Source organism: Pipistrellus kuhlii, unplaced genomic scaffold (genome assembly GCF_014108245.1).
Source record: "Pipistrellus kuhlii isolate mPipKuh1 unplaced genomic scaffold, mPipKuh1.p scaffold_m20_p_14, whole genome shotgun sequence".
Lineage (NCBI taxonomy): Eukaryota > Metazoa > Chordata > Mammalia > Chiroptera > Vespertilionidae > Pipistrellus > Pipistrellus kuhlii.
The window spans coordinates 22,580,373-22,594,156 of record NW_023425449.1 but is presented as its reverse complement, the minus strand read 5'-3'; the positions used below and the strand labels follow the sequence as shown (position 1 = coordinate 22,594,156).

At 40.2% G+C, this 13,784-nt stretch overlaps 1 protein-coding gene across 1 annotated transcript in view; it reads left to right on the top strand.

Annotated features, from left to right (window-relative positions):
• The window catches only part of HAS2 (hyaluronan synthase 2), a 28,242-nt gene that overhangs the window by 5,253 nt on the left and 9,205 nt on the right, over window positions 1-13,784 (top strand). Inside the window, exon 2 of the mRNA XM_036436889.2 lies at window positions 7,528-8,154. Within this exon, the coding sequence (XP_036292782.1) occupies window positions 7,528-8,154 (627 nt within the window). The remainder of the gene's footprint in view (window positions 1-7,527; window positions 8,155-13,784) is intronic.

The window sequence follows — 13,784 nt, the reverse complement described above, 5'->3', positions numbered from 1 at the left end:
AGGTAAGACTTTTGTTCTGAGTTTTACCTAGAACTTAAAATGGGGGCATGAATGAATAAAAAATGTCTGGTTTTACTTAACACTCTTTTTCGGTTAGAAAAAAAAAATTGTGACAAGTTATTTAAATTAGTTTAGTGCAGATATCTACAGTGCACATGTGCAAGACAATTGCTTAATAGGTTATCTTGAAGGATCATGCTGAAATATTAAAAAACACACACACACAACTTACCAGCCCTAGCCAGTTTTGCTCAGTGGGTAGAGTGGCCTGAAGGGTCCTGGAGTTCAATTCCAGTCAAGGGCACATGTCGGGGGTTGTGGCTCAATCCCCAGTAGGGGGTGTGCAGGAGGCAGCTGATCGATGATTCTCTTTCATCACTGATGTTTCTATCTCTTTCTTCCTTTTCCCTTCCTCTCTGGAAAAAAAACCACAAAACAAAACACACACATAAAAACTTAACAAAGATGATAAAATGCAAAAGACAAATGTCCTAATGTTCTGATAAGCTAGTGAAAGAGGGATGAGAAATGTCTGTTTTGAAAAACTATTTGGGAATTTATATCTGAGGTTATATATTATCTTTTTTTAAAATATATTTTATTGATTTTTTACAGAGAGCAAGGGAGAGAGATAGAGAGTTAGAAACAATGGATGAGAGAGTCATCGATCAACTGCCTCTTGCACACCCCCTACTGGGGATATGCCCGAAACCAAGGTACATGCCCTTGACCGGAATCGAACCCGGGACCCTTCAGTCTCCAAGCCGACGCTCTATCCATTGAGCCAAACCGGTTTTGGCATATATTATCTTTTTAAAAATATTTTTGTTGGTTTTTAGAGAGAGAAAAAGGAAGAGGGAGAGAAACATCCATGTGAGAGTGAAACATTGATCTGCTGCCTCCTGCACATCCCTAACTGGGATTGAGCCTGAAACCCTGACCAGAAATGGAATAACAACCTTTCAGTATAGTGGGGAGGACACCCAACTAACTGAGCCACACCAGCCAGGGCATATTATTTCTGTAAGAATATGCTGGTATCATCTTTCATATTTATAAGCATATTTTATTAAAGGAAGTAATAAGGTGTAATGGGGTCATATCATCCTTGGTGTGAATATCAGCTCTACCATTAAGCAATTGTGTATTTTTCTCTGAGCCTTAGTTTCTTTTTTCTTTTTTAAAATATATCTTTATTGATTTCAGAGAGGAAGAAAAAAGGAAATAGAGATAAACATCAATGATGAGAGAGAAGCAATGATTGGCTGCCTCCTGCATGTCCCCTATTGGGGATCAAGCAGGCAACTCAGGCTTGTGCCCTTGACTGGAATTGAACCTGGGACCATTCAGTCCACAGGCTGACACGCTCTCCACTGAGCCAAACTAGCTAGGGCTGAGCCTTAGTTTCTTAATCTGTAACCTGGGGTAGATAGTTCCTCCCAAGTTTGTTGTGAAGATTAAATGAAATGTGTTAAAGTGCTTAGCAAGGTGCCTGGTACATACAGGGTGTTTAATAAATATTAATTATTATTTCAGAATATAGATGCAAAGACAATTTATCATCATAATAGAATATTATGATTTTTAAAAAAAATCCAATTCATTTAAGCAATAACCAAAATGGAATAAACAGTTCACCCATTTCTCCTACCCCTGACCTTCCCACATCTGTCAACCACCAGTCTGTTCTCTGTATCTTAGAGCTTGGTTATTTATCTACTTACTTATTTATTTGATTCCACATATAAGAGAGATCACACAATATTTGTCCTTCCCTGTCTGACACATTTCACTCACTACAGTACCCCCAATGTCCATCCATGCTGTCACAAATGGTAAGATTTTATTATTTTTAATGGCCAAATAATATTCCATTTTATCCACGGATGAACAGTTAGGTTGTTTCTATATCTTGGCTGTGGTAAATAATGGGAGGGTACATATGTCTTTTCGAGTTTTTTGTCTTCTTTTGTGACTTTGTTTTCCAAAGGTATTCTAGAACTGGTTTGGTACCCTTCCCCCAACCTCCCTTCCCTCTTCACACGCATAACCATTATCTTTAGATAGCTGAGCAAGAAATTATGGAACTGTCTTTATAGCAAGAAAAAATGGCTGCATGAGGGGTATATGGAGTGGCTCAACATATGTTCACTGACCCAAAAATTGGGAAGTGACCTTTGCTTTGTTAGTCTGCATTGGCTGCCTGAGTCCAAATGGACTTACTCATTTATTCAGAATGTAGTATTAAATACCCACTATGTGCCAGAACCTTTTTTTTTTTTTTTTTTTTGTACAGGAATGCACAGTTGATTGAGACACACACATCTTTATAGCCATAGAGTGTTACATGGTTAGGGGTGAGACAATGACAGGGAGTGGAGAGAGGGCAGGTAGGAGATGTTAGTTCAAAAGGGAGTGGTAAGCTAGGACTTTGACAGGGAGTGGAGAGAGGGCAGGTAGGAGATGTTAGTTCAAAAGGGAGTGGTAAGCTAGGACTTATCAGAAGAGGAATCTTTTTTGAATACTAAAGTCCGCAGCCTTTCCCAGATGCTGATTCAATTAATTTGAGTTCACTTCAATTTCTCCCAGATCCAAAACAAAAGTACCAATTTATGAAAGCTATGGGAATTGAGTTCTCACCACGTCACTAGGGCAGGGAAAGCAGCTGTTATTCTCATGCAACATTAGCCCTCCGGTTAATATAAGGAGGTCACGGGGTAGGTTCTGATGCCCAGTGCCTATCGAGTTCCACTTGGGGTATATAGCTAACAGCAAGGCTTATATCTGCTCTGCAGGTGGGACAAATAGAAACAAGGTTTTTTTGGTTTTTTGTTTTTTTATAGTAAAATAGGATTTTGGCAGCAACTGCTATGGCATGGATGGAACCACCAGCTTCCTTTATGCCAGCCTCATTCCATGTCCCTTTTGGCTGTACCAACAGAGGAAAGTATACTAGCCTAGATATCTTCTGAGGACTGGCTAGTTTTGTATATGTAACTGAGTGTATGTCAATTTCTCATTTTCCATAACATCAGGAAAATCATTTTCAACGTTCTTTTCTAGACTTATAAAACAAGTTTTAATAGCCAGAGATAAAGGATGCTGCCAGGTTGGTTCACATCTATTCTGCAAATATTTTCTGAGAATATTCTAGTCACCTGGCATTATGTCACTGGCTGGATCCTACTGCTGGCTTTGTAAGTTTGAGCAGGTTACTTCAATATTCAGAATCTTAGTTTCCTCATCACATGTATATGTTATTTGTAACATGAGATTAACTATACATTGACCACTTAAAGTTATTAAGATTAAATAGGATCATGCTTTTCAACAAACCAAACAAATCTTGCCTCACTGCCTAGAATCTAATAAATGATGAATGAATGTCAGTTGACACAACAGTGATGGTAATATGAGATTGAATTTACACCCATTAATCTAGCATATATTTACTGAACAGCAATCAAGTCAGGCTGGTATTCAGCAAATATTTATAAAAAATACAAGCCAGATTTATGTTCTTGGGATATATTAGTGAAAACAAGTATAAAAAAAATCTTGGCTTTGTGGATCTTAAATTATGGCGCATCACACCATTCTTGAATACCTAGTTTGGCTTAGAATTTTGAAAGAATAATATTTAGTAAATAATTGTTACTAAGTCCAGTAGCAACTTAAAAATTAATGAATAGGCTCTTGACCAATGTGGCTCAGTTGATTGAGCTTCATCCCACGCATCCAAAAGTCACTGGTTTGATTCCCGGTCAGGTTATATATCCAGGTCGCAAGAGTCAATCCCTGGATGGGGTGGATACAGATCAATGTTTCTCTCTCACATCCATGTCTCTTTCTCTCTATCTCTCTCTCCCTCTTTCTCTCTGTTCTCTCCTCTTCCTCTAAAATAATTTTTAAAAACATTTAAAAATAATTAATGAATAGGCTAAAGTCTGATACTGAGCAAAAAAAAAAAAAAAATCCAACTTTCATGGTTTAAATATTTATGGAAGGTAGATTTCTAAATCATCTTTTTATCTAGCAATAAGCACTTATGATCTAGGGTGAAACTAACCAGATTTTCCTATTTAACAGAAAAGCCATATGTCTGCCAATGAAAGTTTGCTTATGAAACAGAGTAGTTGAATTGGGGATTGTCTCAAAGAGTCTCACACATATGGTGCCCATATCTAGGAAATCACCCAGGGGAAATTATACAGAAACACATCCTGTATGTCACTCCCTGAAATCAACGTATTTCCCCTCAGTAAATCTGGCTCTGACATGTGCCTTTTGCCCTGTGGCCTGGACTGACATGCTGTGTGTGTCCATCGGGGCAACCACAGTACCTCTAAGAAATAGAAAGGTTCAGGTCTAGCCACATGGCTTCAAGTTACCAGCAACTTTGCCCAGACTTCCAAAGGACATTCTGTAGACGCCTATGATGTCAGATGGTGTTCCCACTTCAGCTGTGGCCCCCAGATGCTTTGCCAACACACTCTGTCCACGTGTGTTGATAAAAGCAAGGAAAATGTGAATAATGGAAAAAGAATAGCAGGCAGTTCTTTTGCTGGCTGTGGTGATTTTAAACACAAGTGAAACACACACACTTCAGCTTCGCCCTGGCAGAGGGCTTTCGTCCCCTTCAATGTTTCACTCTTGTGAGAATGACTCACGTCTTGGAAACGGACAGGTTCCAAGTCTGGTGCTCCCAGCACCTTTCGGCATTGGCTCATGCACCCTGTGGGAGATGTAAGCATCCCAACAGCTGCTTGAATTAGCAAGGGATGCTGTGCTCTTGCCTTTCACTGAAAAGATTTCACCGCTCTCCAGCAGCCTGAACCTTCCAGTTGTGCTGTGATTACATTTACTAGGCAGCACTGTACATATTTTGGTGTTCTACATAAGTGCTAGAAGTAGAACACACATTCGTTCGTTTGTTTTAGCTTCCTTGTTAGCCAAATGCTTTAAGATGCATTGTGTTTTTATTTGATTTTAAAAAATATATATTTTATTTATTTATTATTTTTATTTTTATTTTTTTACCGAGAGGAAGGGAGAGAGAGAGTGCCAGAAACATTAATGAGAGAGAAACATCTGATCAGTTGCCTCCTGCACCCACTCCCGCCACTGGGGATGTGCCCACAACTAAGGTACAAGCCCTTGACTGGAATCGAACCCGGAACCTTTCAGTCCGCAGGCTGACGCTCTATCCACTGAGCTAAACCAGTCTTGGCTAAAATGCATTGAATTTTAAAAAATCAGTGGTACACTTTGATTTTGCTCCTCGAAGCAGCCTGGTGTAGGGTCATTATTGACATCTGTACATAGCAAAGGAAAGTAATGTTCACAGTCTCAAATCTTGGTTCCCAGGCTGCATTGCATAACCTTAGTTATATTCTTAGGGTGAACTAAACCCACAATTTGGAGCGGGTAAACAAACACTCATATTATTTCTTGATAGCGTAAGACTCCACAGCAGCTATTCCTGATTGGCTCTTTCCATTGGGCAGTTCAAGCTCGCTCTGTCTTTGGACTGTGCAATGCCCTAGGACCATGTTGGTATGAGCATGAGCTGGTGGGAGGAAAAGAGACTGCAGGGCAGCCACTCTCTCTTTTAAAAGTCCCAAGTGGAAACGACCCATGTCCCGTTTCCAAAGGCTGGGACACCAGGGCCACATCAAGCAGTCTGTGCTCCAAAGGAGGAAGCACACTGGTGAGCAGCCACACTCAGTGTAATGCAGATCCACCTCAGTGTATGTCCACGGGAACTAGAATGGGAATGGTGCCTCCTGGAGCTGAGAGCAATGTGGTGGCCACACAACTAGTAACAACCAAGATACTAATACAAGATAATTGAATGCTATGACATGCAATTTTAATCCTTAATGTGGAATAGGGAACTATAGATGGCATATCCAACATTAACTTTTGCAGAGATAATTGCTGAGCCTAAGTTTCCATTGAAAATAAATTAACTCAGCTTTCAAAGTCTAGTTGAATTAAAGAAAAAGATTAAATGGTAATTATATGTAAATACTAGTATAATGAAAACCCTGAAGTTGGTATAAATGACTGAAGATGGGGACACTACCTTAATATCAATTCCTCATTGCAGTTCATTCTTGGAAGAATTCCTGAGTTATATCCTTTTATCATAAACTGGTGATGTGGTGAGTAATTGGGTCCCCTGAGTTCTGTGAGCTGCTCTAACAAATTCATCAAATCCAAGGAGAAGGGGTCTTAAGAACCTCTGATAAATAATCAGAAGTACAGGTAACAACCTGAGCTTGGGACTAGGATCAGAAGGTTGTGGGGTGAAGAGCAGAGAGTGTCGGAATTAAGTTAAATTGTAGGACACCCAGCAGGTGACCAGAGTATTGTTTATTGGATATGTGGGCAACCTTCTCCCACACAGAACACTGAAATTGAATCCAGAAACCCAATAACAGAAAATAAATAAAAAGATCTACCAGGCACCTCTTCTATGCTCAAGCTTGAAGATGCTTTGGAAAACACAGAAATATGGTCCTCCTATATTCTAGTTGTTCCAGCCTTAACCAGGAAATACACAAACTGTAGGGAGGAGTACAAAATTGACTATTAAGAGCTGAAATGTGTTTTAGGTCTAATATGTTATAGCTTTTAAGAGGATCTGAAAGTTACCTGTTGAAATTAAGCATGATACTATTTTTTTTTAATTGATGATTTATTTCTACAAACATTTACTGTTTACTTACTGTGGTCCAGTAAGGTTTCTGATCCCCATCTGGTGTTAGTGATGATGGGAGGAGGAGATAGCCATCTGAAAAAAATGCAATGCAGAATTACAGGAGCTTTGATAATTGTCTGTACAAGACACCTAGGCATGATGCATTTTAATGTCAATAGAGACTTTGGAAATAATTGAGTCTAAATTAAAAAACTGAGGCCCAGAGAGGTAAAGTGACCCTCTAAAGGCTACACAGCTAGTTGATGAAAGAACCAGTACTTGAGTTCAGTACTAACCTCAGCTGGGTGCATGGAAAGGGTGAGAGCTGAGGGATTTGCACTGGAGATAGGATGAAATGCCATGAGCAATTTAGTAAAATCTCTTCTGTGTTTGTTGCTGGGCAGTACTGGGAATGAGGAAAAAACATGTATAGGAAGAAAGATGACTGGCTCACTAGGAAATTTAGGTTTCACACCTAGCTATGACCACATACATAGAGTGTTACCTTAGATAAATGATCTAACACACTAAAAATAATGCTTCCATGTATTTGTTTAACACACTGTAGTTTTTAATAATGCCATGCACCATCATGTCATCTGATTCTTGAAATAGACCTCTGAGGTGTAATTCCTAGAAGGACAACCTTATTATTCCCATTCTGCAGATGAGCAAACTGAGATGCAGAAAGCCACACAGTTGGTAGTGAGAAACTCGAGGTCAGAACTCCTGAATGCTCCTCCTGTAATGATAACCATGTATATATACAACAGGTGTGGAACACGAGTCATTAACCACGAGTATCTTTGATTATATTCCAGATGCATTGTGAGAGGTTTCTATGTATCCTGAGAATAATTGGAACCACACTTTTTGGAGTCTCTCTCCTCCTTGGAATCACAGCTGCTTATATTGTTGGCTACCAGTTTATCCAAACAGATAATTACTACTTCTCTTTTGGACTGTATGGTGCCTTTTTAGCATCACACCTCATCATCCAAAGCCTGTTCGCCTTTTTGGAGCACCGAAAAATGAAAAAATCCTTAGAAACCCCCATCAAATTGAACAAAACTGTCGCTCTTTGCATCGCTGCATATCAAGAAGACCCAGACTACTTACGGAAATGTTTGCAATCTGTGAAAAGGCTCACCTACCCTGGGATTAAAGTGGTCATGGTCATCGATGGGAACTCAGATGATGACCTCTACATGATGGACATCTTCAGTGAAGTCATGGGCAGGGACAGGTCAGCCACTTATATTTGGAAGAACAACTTTCACGAGAAGGGGCCTGGGGAGACGGAGGAGTCCCATAAAGAAAGCTCCCAACATGTCACCCAGTTGGTCTTGTCCAACAAAAGTATTTGCATCATGCAAAAATGGGGTGGAAAAAGAGAAGTCATGTACACGGCCTTCAGAGCACTGGGACGGAGCGTGGATTATGTGCAGGTAGGTTTCCGAATTCCTGCCAGGGCAAACATACATCCAAATAAAGCAGCTTTTGTATCTCTCCAGTCATATGCTTATAGCCCATCCTTGTCACTTCTGAACACAGTGCCCCTTTCAGTGCATTTGAAAACAGCAAGACTGTTGAAAGCACATTTTGAAAGAGGCGGGGAAAAGCCTTGTAAAACTATTAAAGACTATCTATGAAAACGCTTAGCTTGTGCAGTGCTGTGGGTTGGAAGTCAAGGTTATTTTGAACAGGAGACCCTTCCTACTTTCTCTCCCCTTCCCTTCTCTGCCCCCCTGGGTTCTGCCAAGTCAAATCCAACATCATTTTCCACACTCTTAAAATTCCCAGCCTTGTAAGAAAACAGTGTCTGCCGAGCAGAGGGTCTTGAGGAAAAAAAAAAAAATCTGCAGACCCAAAGGCAGGCTATAAAATGGTGTTCACAGAGACCTGGCGAAATGAGGGTGATGAGAACAATTTTGATTGAAAAGGGTAACAAATTCAAAAGAGAGAGTAAGGAAAGAAATATGAAACAGGGAGAAAAAGGAAAAACCTTCCCAGAGCAAAACCAAAGTAATGTTTATTTCATTCCCCAAACAGCATTACCTCACTCACTGCAACTTGACCTTTGAAAGCATTTGTGATGGTGTTTGCTCACATGAAAATTAGATGGGCTGTGTCTCGTTAATTTCCTGACTGCTCACTTGTAGGGTTTCTCCTCTCCTAGTTCTTACCAAAGCTCTTTTCTTTAGGATGCACCTAGATTTTGGCCATGATGAGATGAGAAGGAAGATGTCTCAGGTTGAAGAAATCTGCCTTTTCTCTTAAGAGTACAATCCTAGGTTTTAGAAGACCCCTGATACCGTGTGGCCTTAATGCCACTAAGTCATGCCTCGTGGGTCTCTCTGTAAAATAGCACTGGAAAGGACACTGGCTTTAAATTAGTGTTGTTGTTGTTGTGTGTTTTTTTTAATTTTTATTTATTTTTACAGAGAGTGGTCTATTCCTTCTTCCTTTTCCTGTTCTGCCTGAGCACGTTGAGTACATTTCTCTGATTGCAGCCTCTTGTTTTTGCTGTTTTTCACCCCCCCAAAATTGTTTTTTAAAATTGATTTTGAGAGAAAGGTTTGTTGTTCCACTTATTGGTTGATTCTTGTATGTGCCCTGACCAGGGATAGAATCCTCCATCTTGGCATATAGGAACAATGCTCTAACCAACTGAGCTACCCTGCCTTGGATTAGAGGACTGGATTTAGAGTCAGTTGACTGAGGTTTGAATCCACATATTTCTACCAGGTTGACTTGAGCAGGGCCATTTCCTGAGCCTCAGTTTTCTGGATAGAAGAAACCAAATCTTACAATGCTTTAAGTTTCCCATTATTATTATTATTATACTAGAGGCCCACTGCACAAATTCGTGCACAAGTGTGGTCCCTCAGGCTGGCCAGTGACCCAGGCGGGGAGGGACTGTGGGAGGTTGGCCAGCCCCAAGAGGTTGGCTATGGGAGTACACTAACCACCAGGGGGCAGCTCCTGCATTGAGCATATGGCCCCTGGAGGTCAGTCTGTGCCATAGCAACCTTTCGACTGGTCATCTGGTCACTTAGGCTTTCAATTGCTACAACTATTAATTTGGGTTAATATCTGAAGAGTTTGGGGGCATTTCTTCAGTTGATACCAATCTGCATATTGATCTCTCTTTTAAGGAGTTTATAGAGTTTCATCCCCACGTTTCTCTTAATTTCTAGAACTTTAACAATTAAAGTAGTTTTAGCTAACTCAGGACATTTTATACCTACTTCTGCAACTTGAGGCCTAAATGAGGGATGAAGTGACCCACTTAAAGGAAGGAATGACTGGAGAACTTGCATAGGACTGAAAAATGATTCCCTCGGCATAAAATAATAAAACATATTGTTGATATTTTGCTTTTAATTGTAGTTAAAACAATCACTTGTCATTTCTAATCAAGACATGATTGTATGGATTTTCTTCCTTCTTACAAACCTGCTCCTCCCAGACCCCTTTTCCCATCATTTTTGTTTTGAATTTTGTTTGTATCCTTGACAACCTGATATTATGCTTGTCCAGGAAAAATAATACACAATATGAAATGTTGGAGAAGGCTTGCTGCTAGAGCTCTAATCAGCATGGAGACGTTTCCTTCCTTCAGGCTGAAGCCTCAGGAGAGATTGACCGAGCAATAGCTGGTAACTGGGAGCTGAATCCTCCTGGGATTCTTGGTCCATTTCAAGTGCTCAAAGAAGTGTAAACACACACACACACACACACCACCTTGTGGCATTCTGAAACCAAGTAGTTCCATCCTGCCATCCCTCATCAATCAAATTCCTCCATATTTAACCAGGTATGCCCTGTAATAATGGGAATGTCATAGGTTCAAACTAGCATACTGTCAATCTAACATTCTGACTGACCCAGGGTCTGAGAGTTGCAGAGAAGCCACAGAAAGCAAAGGAGAAAGGGGGGAGGATGTTGGCTACTAAGCATTACAAGTGACTAACCCCCCAACTTAGAGTTCAGGTTTATTAGGGAAGGAAGCAAGCAAGCAAGTTTCAGGTGCTTATACATAAGAGAAAATGAGGGCTGGGGATGAAATTGACCTTCTGTTCACTATCCTTACTAACTTGGCTGGAAAACACTGCTTCACTGTGCAGACATGACCAAAATGGTTAATTTCCAGTTGCAGCTGGGTCTTTGGTACTGGTCAGCACTCTTCACTTCATCTTGAATAGATAGATGTCTTTCTTATTGCTCTCATGACCTATTATTGCATACCTTCATCACTCTCTTAGCTCCCCACCCAAACTCCTTCCTGCTTAACTACTAACAGATGACCTTGCCTCCTACTTCCAGGTTTAAGGATATCTAACCTCACTCCTATTTCCAGGTTAATCTAGTCCTGGGCTTTCTGGGTCAGCTCCTTCTGGTCTCCTCCAGAAAAGGATTTATTTATATCAACTAGAGGCCCAGTGCATGAAATTCGTGCACTGGGGAGTGGGGGCATCCCCTCAGCCCAGCCTGCATCCTCTCTAATCCAGGATCCCTCTCACAATCCTGGACTGCTGGCTCCTAATTGCTCACCTGCCTTGCTGGCCTGGTTGTAACCAACTGCACCCCTGCCAGCCTAATCACTCCTCACTGCCCTCCTTTCCCCCCTTGCCAGCATAATTGCCCTCAACTGCCCCCCCTGCCAGCCTGGTCATCCCCAACTGCACACCCCCCACCAGCCTAGTCACCCCTAAGTGCTCCCCACCCCTGCTGGCCTTGTCACCCCCAACTGCCTTCTCTAGCCTAGTCACCCCCCTCAGCCCACGCAGCCTGTTTGTTCAGTTGTTTGGTCATCCCTCACTAACACTCTGCTGGCCTGGTCATAAGCAGCCATCTTGTGAGGGTGTGATGGTCAATTTGCATATTACTCTTTATTATATAGGCTTACCACCTCTCCATTCCTCTTAGTGTTTATCTCTACTTCTCTTTCTGACTACTGACTCAGCCTTAAAGCCACTCAAATAATTAATGCTGACATGGAATATGGAGGAAAGCTTTAGTCTAGAAAGAAAGCCAGTGTGGTGGCAAATGCATCTAAGATACTAGTGGCTGCTTTCAGAGATGGAGAAAAACAGAAGAAGACAAATAATAAAGTAAAAAGAGAAGATGAAGGAAATGAAAAAGGAAGGTCTTCATTTTTGAATCCAGGATTTTTTCTAGGGAAACTTTTTCAAATAGGACAGATTCTGACCTATCTAGATATGGTTTAACATTCAGCAAAATACTATTTATAGTAGCTTTTTAATTACCAGAGAAACACATGTATAAAAACCATAGGAAAGCACAATGAGCAAAATTAAAATCATTAGTAACAAATACATGACCCATAGATTATAAATGTTAGTATTTTTTGGTGTATAACTTTCTGTTTTCCCTTATTTAAAAAACAATTTTGGGATTACATTATATTTACTTTTTTGTTCTTTTTAATATTTAATATCAGAAGACTTTAATAGTTAGATTATATAATTGCTCTATTCATACCTATCTCTTATCAGCAGACATGGAAAAGTGCCATTGTAAGTGGCCACCAATCTGTGCAACAAAGGAAGAAACAATATTCCCCAATGTATTCATGAGGGATTTAGCAGGTAGAGAATATACAATAAGCATGGACATTCTCTAAAGGGAAGAGTATAAGAGGCAATTTTATTTGGACTGTTGGCCTTTATTTAATTTGGCAGCACCCTAGGTACCCAAGATCCTTTGAGCAGAAGACTAAATCATTCATAAGAGTTGACCCTCGTTATTCATGGGTTCTTCATTTGTAAATTATGCCACTCACTAAAACATATTTGTAGCCTCACATCAATGTTTGCAAGTACTTTTGTGATCGTTTGCAGAGACATGTGGAGTGGCAAAAATTTCACTCTAACAAGACCGTGCTTTGCCTTCTTGTTCTAGCTTTTATACGGTAAACAAGTAACTTCCTTACACTCTAGGGTAATATTTTAGTTTTCATATTCTTGTGCCTTTTTCCCTTTGGTGATGTAGCTGTTTTAAATGGCCCCAAGTGTAGCCCTGAAGGGCTCTTTAGTGTGCATAAGAGCAAGAGGCTGCTATTGCTTTATGGAGAAAATATGTTTGTTAGGAGACCTTTGTTTAGACTTAATTAATAGGGCTGTTGGCCTTAAAGTCGATGTTAATGACCCATATAGTATATTTAAACATAAATAAAACAAGGTTAGATAATGAACGGGAGACAAAAATGTGACCAGAGGCTTGGAGGAAGCTAACTCTATATTCCTGCCAGAAGCAATTTTTCGGTATTTGCTAATTCATTGTTCACAGAAACTGTAGAAAAGTAACTACCATGAGTAATGAGCAACCATTCTATGCAACATGATTGGTTCCTATTCTGATTAGGAAGTCTAAGCAACCAAAATATTCTGAGGGCTGATGCTGAGAGAGTCATATGTCTCCTTGTATCCTTTCTTTTAGAGGATAAGATTGATAGGACACTGAACTAGGAATGGGGAAATGTAAATTCTAGACGCATCTCTGCTGCTTACTTGCTACGGACTTCAGTTTTTAAAAGAGTGCAACTTCCCGACAGGTGTGGCTCAGTTGATTGGGCTTCATTCCGTGCACCAAAAGGTTATGGTTTGATTTCCCATGGTCAGGGCACATGCCCCAGTTACAGGCTCCATCTCTGCTAGGGAGTGTAGGAGGCAGCTGGTCAATGTCTTGCTCTCACTTTGATGTTTCTCTCCCTCTTCCTTCCTCCCTCTCTCTAAAAATATATTTTTAAAAAAGTGATACATAGAGACTAGGCATTTTAGGTCTTAGAATTTAAAAAGCATTTGGTAGACTAAGTGATATTTCTAGAGGAATTTTTAATTTAAATTACAGTGAGGTAGATTTTAAGTTTCACATCACTAAGACAAGTTGCAATGGACTTAGAGTTTAATAACTTATAGATGATTATTATAGATAGTTCTATCCGGGTGTATATTTCTGAAGCAAGATGTCCATGACTTGGGCTTCGCAGATGACATTGCATAAGCAAGGGAACTAGCAAGATATTCACACCACCTTTTATATTCTAATATAT